The sequence below is a fragment of the Trichechus manatus genome, unplaced genomic scaffold, assembly GCF_000243295.1.
Source record: "Trichechus manatus latirostris isolate Lorelei unplaced genomic scaffold, TriManLat1.0 scaffold00019, whole genome shotgun sequence".
NCBI lineage: Eukaryota > Metazoa > Chordata > Mammalia > Sirenia > Trichechidae > Trichechus > Trichechus manatus.
Window position 1 is genome coordinate 876,646 of NW_004443955.1, and position 7,455 is coordinate 884,100.

Consider the following 7,455-nt stretch of genomic DNA (forward strand, 5'->3'; position numbering starts at 1 on the left):
ACAGCTAGAGTGCATTGCTTGAGCTCATAGTATATGTAAGGATTCTGTATCAGAACAAGAGTAATAGCACTTTGGGTATGCTGGCAGCGTTTCTAAAATACTTCTGTGTGCTCTTTAGATGTGTTCTGTAACTCTTAATTTTTTTTTATTTTGAAGTACAGCATATATATAAGGTATGTGATAATTTTTATGTATTATTTGTTATATGTATTCCTCTTTGCTGTTGTCAGTGGCATCTTTCAAAAATTAACTTCTTCTGGTGTGCAGAAATAGTCGATGTTTGTATGTTGATTTTATGTTCCGTAACCTTATTCTACTCTTTCTTTTCTAACGTATCTCAAGATTTTTTTATCTTTCCTAGAGAGTTACCATTGGTAAATGAATTTTGTTCCTTCCTTTCCAGTCCTTCTGTCTTTTGTTTCTTTTACTTCTTTGGAGGGAGAAAGAGAGCTTACAGTGCTGGGTATGACTTGTAGCATAATCTTGAGTAGGAGTGCTGGGAGTGGGCATGTTCTTTGTCTTGATCCAGACTGTGAAGGAAACACACTGAACATTTCACCACGCTTAAAGACTGTGGGGTTTTGGTACATGCTGTTTATCAGGAGTTCCCTTCTGTTTCTTTTTATGAATGGATGTTGACTTCTCTTACTTTTTAATTTTTGAAATACTCTTTTCAGTGTTTTCTCCTTTAGGGGATAAATACAGTGAATTGGATTGATGTTTTCATATTAAACAACTTTGCGTTCTTGGAATAAACCCAGCTTGGTCAAGATGAGTTTTATATATTTTTGGTCTGTGTTTGCTAATATTTTGTTTAGGATTTTGGGGAGATCTGTGTTCAGGAGTGAGATCATCATATAATATTCCTGCTGTCTTACATACTCCTTTTCTGTGTTTGGTACTGTATTAGTTAATAAACAACAGACATTCATTGTCACACAGTTTCCCTGGGTCAGGACTTTAAGTGCAGATTAGCTGGGTCCTTCAGCTCAGACTCTCACAAGGCTGCAGTCATCTCAGGGCTATGTTGACGAGGTTACATTCCTAGCTTGCTCATGTGCTGGTTGTGACTGTTAGGGTGAGACTACTCTCAGCTCTTTGCCAGGTATTCACAGAGCATTTCACGACATGGCAGCTAGTTTCATAAGAGTGGGCAAGTGAGAGGGCAAGAGAGAGAGTGCTTGCAAGAGAGAGGTCACAGTGTCTTACAACCTAAACACAGAAGTGATCATCCATCACTGTTGCCGTATTCCATTTGTTAGAAGCAAGTCCCCAGGTCCAGCCCATATTCAAGGAGAGGGGATTACACGGGGGCATGGATACCTGGAAGCAAGGATCACTGGGAACCATTTAGTATCTGGCCACCACAGGTGTCAAGGTTGTGCTAGCCTCATAAAAAGGGTTGAGGTGTACTCCCCCTTCTTCTACTCTCTGGATGATTCTGTGTCTTGTTACCTGGTTATATTGACATGCATACTTAATATTTAAAGTTATTTAGTATTCCTACCTCTTAAGAATATACACAGGAGAACATACACCAGTTCAACAATTTCTACATGTACAGTTCAGTGACGTTGATTGCATCTTTCAAGTTATGCATCCATTGTCACCCTCCTTTTCTGAATTGTTCCTCCCCCATTAGCATAAATTCACTGTCCCCTAAGTTTCCTATCTAATCTTTCATGTTGCTGTTCTCAGTCAGATCCCATATAGATAGTTCTTAGAAGAGCACAATGCTCAAGGTAGACGTTCTTTACTAGTTAAGCTAAACTATTGTTTGGTTTTAAGAAGACGTAAGGGGATATTTTTGGTTTAAGGTTTAAAGATTATCTTGGCAATAGTTTTGTAGGTTCATCCAGCCTCCATGGCTCCAGAAAGTCTGGACTTCATGGGAAGCTGAAGTTCTGTTCTGCATTTTCCCCCTTTGGATCAGGATTCTTTATAGAATCTTTGATCAAAATGTTCAATAATGGTAGCCTGGCACCATCCAGTTCTTCTGGTCTGATGGCAAAGGAGGCAGTGAAATAAGTCAATCAGAGAACGACAAATACTGTATGACCTCGCATATGTAAAAAGACAAGAACAGGCAAATGTATAGAGACCAAGTTTACTAGTGGTTACCAGGGGTGGGAGTGTGGGGGAGAGCAGGGAACTTATGGAACACTGAGTTTTGGTTTATGCTGATGGAAAAATCACATTGGTTAAGGGTAGGATTGCATAGCTGATGAATGTAATTTTTGTCTGTAAGTTGTACATCTGTAAAAAGTTGAACTGGCAAAAGTTGTGTGATAGATATATTTACAGCAACAATAGAGAGTACCTTCTGAGACTGCTTGTGTACAACCAAATACCTTATGGGATATAGTTCCTTGGTTTGGAGGTTTAGGGTCATGGTTTCATGAGACATCCCAGCTAATTGGCCTAAGAACGTGTTTAGTGCTTCTGTTCTACCTCTGAGTTTGTTGTGTAGTGCCTGGCTTGGAAGCGGCCATCCAAGGCACAATAATTGGTTTGTCTTCACCCGAAGCAACAGAGGAAGAAAGAGAGTCAGAAACAGGAAAGAATGGAATGTGTGGCTAATTGCCTCTGTAATTAGAGTCTTTTGTTGGTTACTTAAGGTGGTGCAGTGGTTGAAGCACTCGGCTGCTAACCGAAAGGTCAGTGGTTGGAACCCACCAGCTGTTACTTAGGAGAAAGATGTGGAAGTCTGCTTCCATAAGGATTTACAGCCTTGGAAACCCTATGGTGCAGGTCTACTCTGTCCTGTGGGATTGCTATGAGTCAAAATTGACTCGATGGCAGTGGGTGGGTTGGTTAATTATCTGATTGTTTTTGTTTGTTTATTTGAACGTATCTTTATTTTGCTCTTTTTTAGGACAGGGGTCAGCAGACTTTTTCTCTAAAAAGCAAGATAGTAAATATTTTCAGCTTTTCAGGCCATTGAGTCTGTCACAACTACTCAGCTCTGCTGTTGTTGCACAAAAACAGCTGTTGACAATGTGTAAGCAAATGGATTTGGCTGTGTTTAAATAAAAATTTATTTACAAAAGTAAGTGGTGTGCCAGATTTGATGCACAGGCTATAACTTGCCAGCCCCTGTTCTAGAGTATAAAAATTTCAGTCGACCATTATTTTCAATCAGCCTATTAAAGTTTTTCTTCTTCTTTTTTTTTTTTTATCCTGGCTTTCATTGTTGCTAATAGGATGTCAGTAGTCAGACTAATTTTTACCCAAATGAAGGTAATAAATCTTTTATCTGTGACTGCTTCTGAGATTTCTTTTTGTGTGTGTGTGATTTTATAGTTTCACTATATTTAGATGCTCATTTATTTTTATTTCTCCAGTTTTTTTTTTTTTTTTTTGGCCAAGGAGGGGAGTGGTTGGTGGTGTTGGGGTTCCTAGCTCTGAGAATTGGTATTTCAACAATTCTGGTTAATTTCCCAGCATTATTTTTTTCAAATATTGCTTCTCCCTTATTCTTCATATTTTCTCTACCTGAAACTCTGATTAGTCGTGTTAGAGTGAGATCTTTCCTTTAATATCTCCTCAACCCTCTTTCATATTTTCTCTTGCCTTTGTTTTCTCTGCCGTATTCTGGACACTTTCTTAAGATTGATCTTCCACTCACTGATTTTCTCTTCAACTGTGTATTACATTCTGTGTAATGTATCTGAGTTTTTAACTTCAATTCTTATCCTTTTAATGTCTATTTAATTTTATAATCTCTTATTCCTTGGTCATATTTTCAAGCTTTTACTTCTTTAAACGCAATAATAGCCTGTTGTTCTGTTGACTTTCACTTATGGTGCCTTCTTTTGTGTGATGTGATTTTTAAAAAATTACTAGCTGATCGTTTCCTTGGAAAATTATTTGTAGAAACTCTTTGAGGCCTAGTTTAAAATTACTCATCCAAAGAGACAGCCTAAGACATTGTAAATTAAATTCTCTACCTGATAATTTTAGACCATAGGTAGCTGTTCAGACTGAAAACCAACATGAGGATCAGTTTTTGTGGTTATGATTTCTCAGGGGAGATATCCCCCCCTCGCATTCAGTGCTGAGATTGAGAAAGACAGTTTTCTCTGTTGCTTTATTCTTATTTTTCATTCACATTTACACTGAAGGTGTGGCCTTCAAAGCCTCACCTTTATACATAGAGTATCTTTTTAGGCTTGGTCACTTACCCTCCATACCCTGCTCAACCATCACAGTAGATGCTTAACATCTTACAAACCTTCTGAGTGGAAGGTGGCTTTTCAGGCTCATTTATCCACTTGCGTATTTGGTTTCAATTTCTGCTTTAGCACTTATTTCCTACTAGTGTGTCAGTGCATAAATACGTTTGAAAAATGTTTAAAATAGCAAAAATAACACTAATATTTATCAGGAGGGATGTTCGCCATATTATTGGAAATGGATATATAGTTTGCCATGGTTTTGGAAGTAGCAGTCTGATCTGCTTTTTAAAAAATTAATAAAGATGTTTTGTGGTCCAAAATAATTACCTACTTAGAGTGAAAAGAAGTTAGTGTGTTCTGTTGTGTGATTTATATGTTGCTTTGCTGAAATATTAAAATATATTTGTAGTTTATGGTTATGGTTCTGTGGATGTTAACTGGTAGAGATTCACATATAATGAATAATTAAATTTTTTTGTATTAATTGTAGGTGGTGTTCCAGACAAAAATGAATTATTTTTTCAGAGAGTAGACCTTGTTGTCAGAAAACATTTTATGAATTTGAGATTTCTGATAGTCATAGTTTTCTTTCATTTTTAGAGCTTTGATAAAGTATGTCTAAGGTTTTAAACATTCCTATGTTTTTTCAATTTTAAATTTCATTTTTCTATGATAAAAGTGTCTAGAGCATTGATAAGGTTTATTAAATACTAAGCATAGGAGTATTTAGATAAAAATCTGATGTTTATATTACTTTTTGTTGTTTTAGCTGTATGCCACTGGTTACGGTGCAGGGGGCAGACTAGGAATTGGAGGAACGGAGTCTGTATCTACCCCAACATTGCTTGAATCCATTCAGCATGTGTTTATTAAGAAAGTAGCTGTGAACTCAGGAGGAAAACACTGTCTTGCCCTCTCTTCAGAAGGAGAAGTTTACTCTTGGGGTGAGGCAGAAGATGGGAAGTTGGGGCATGGCAACAGAAGGTATTATGTGAAAACGTCGTTTTAAATATTGTTTCCGTGGTGTTTGTTTATTTTAATGATGGTGTATAGTGTACTAGCACTTAGTTTTTCAGAGCAACATTTACAATATCCTACTTAAATAAATTAATATTAATGACTCATTGACAGAAATAAGTTCATGTTCCAATATGTAGGCTTATCTATATAACCCCTCTGTTGGGAAAAATACATACATCATTTCTGGATTTTTGACTCGCAAGTACTAAATACAGTAAACTTCTCTATCTTTTTGCTCTAAGACCCCTTTTCCTATCCCGAGTTCATCCACTGAATCATATTCGACATTTTGTGTAACATGTATGGTACTAAAACTAAATACAGAGAAATGGCAGAGGTAAGGGGAAAAGGATACACAACAGTTTTTTAAACAAAATAACCCACTAGTTTTTAAAAATTAAAGCTTAATGGCAGTTAGCAGCCAGGTTGGAGTAACAGGGACCTTCCTGTCTGAAATAACTAAAAACAAAACAAACAAACTATATGCAACAATGGCCCTGAAGACACTGGACATAAGGCAACAAAAGACAGTGATCCTTGAGAAACGGGAAACATACAAGATGAGTCCTAAATATTGCTCCAGTGTACTCCCTTTAGAAAGTTGCCAGGCCATGACACAGGAAGAGGAAATACAGGCAGATCCTGCTGGATTCTCCTAGTAGAAGAGACAGAACTGGCAGTCCAACGAGGCCAAAAAGGCTAGGGTACATAGAACAAAATACCAGTGAGGAGAGAACTGCAAAAGAGTCTCTTCTAGTTGGGTACTGACCATGATGTGTTTGAGGAAACAGTCTGAATCCAAGGAACAAACCACCCAAAAGAATTAGAAGGAACTGCACCCAGCACTCACAGGGCGGGGGAAAGAGCCTGCTCCCAAAAGCTAGAGTGGAAAACCTCATAGAGTAATAAGAATGATGTTGCCCAGTAGTAGAGAAAAACTCACCCAGGATAATTAAATTGTTCATAAGTAACTTAGCCATGCCTCAGATCAAAGCTCAAAAATACTTTTAAGAATACAAATACATTGAAACCTGTGAGAGCTGGAATGTGATGGGATTGCCTTGTTTTTCTGGATCTTGCAAGTTTACCAACTTTGACAGGGTACAGTCTGACCACTTTTCTATCACTCTCTATTAGTGCAAAATATTTGAGTTTTCCTTCTCTGACAGATTTCCATCTTACCCAGGTTCCAGCTTTTACAGGTTTTACTGTAATCCAACCCTCAGCAAAATAAACTTCACAGTGTCCTGCATTCAATCAAAAATTACCAGACATGCAAAAGAGCAGGAAAATACAATAATTCAGAGAAAAATCAATCAGTTGAAACCGACACAGAAATGATACAGGTCATTTACTACATACTAAATACTAGATTTACTAGATAAACCGATTGTCATCAAGTCGATTCTGACTCATAGTGACCCTGCAGGACAGAGTAGAACTGCCCATAGGGTTTCCAGGGAGCAGCTGGTGGATTCGGACTGCCACCTTTTGGTAGGCATCTGAGCTCTTAAGAACATTAAACAGTCATTAAACCTATATCCCATATCTTCAAGAAGCTAGAGGAAAGCTTGAACATGCTAAGTAAAGACTGAAAGATATTTTAAAAAACCAAATCAGACTTTTAAAAGTGAAAAGTAAAATATCTGAAATGAAAAATACATTGGATGGGATTAATGGCAGATTAGACGTTATAGAAAAAAGGTTAGTGAACTTGAAGACATTAATAATAGAAAATATTCAAAATGAGAAGGAGCCCCAGTGGAACAATGGTTAGGTGCTTAGCTGCTAACTGAAAGGTCAGTGGTTCAAACATGTCTGCAGCTCCGCAGGAGAAAAGACCTGATGACCTGCTTCTATAAAAATTACAGCCTAGAAAACCATATGGAATATTTTCTATTCTGTCATATTGGGTTGCTGTGAGTTGGAATTGACTCAATAGCACATAACAACAACAATTCGAAATAAAACACAAAGATAAAAAAATGTAAAAAATGAACAGAACATCAGTGAGGTGTGGGACATATAGGAGGGGAGGACAAAGGAATTTGAAGAAATAATAGCCAAAAACTTTCCAAATTTGATAAAAACCGTGAACTCACAGATCCAAGAAGCTCAGTGAACCTTGAAGCACGAGAAACTTGAAGAAAACTACACCAAGGCACATCCTAATCAAATTGCTCAAAACCAGGGATAAAGAGAAGATCTTAAAAGCTGCCGGAAGTTCCGGCAAAATGGCGCTCTAGGCAGAAGCACC

General features: G+C 37.5%; 1 protein-coding gene across 5 annotated transcripts in view; it reads left to right on the plus strand.

The window, feature by feature from the left end:
• HERC2 (HECT and RLD domain containing E3 ubiquitin protein ligase 2) overlaps positions 1-7,455 on the plus strand; it is a 341,529-nt gene that overhangs the window by 296,535 nt on the left and 37,539 nt on the right. For all 5 annotated transcript variants that reach the window (XM_004372619.2, XM_023727841.1, XM_023727839.1 and 2 more), the window contains one exon: positions 4,948-5,162. In XM_004372619.2, coding sequence (XP_004372676.1) covers positions 4,948-5,162 — 215 coding nt within the window. The remainder of the gene's footprint in view (positions 1-4,947; positions 5,163-7,455) is intronic.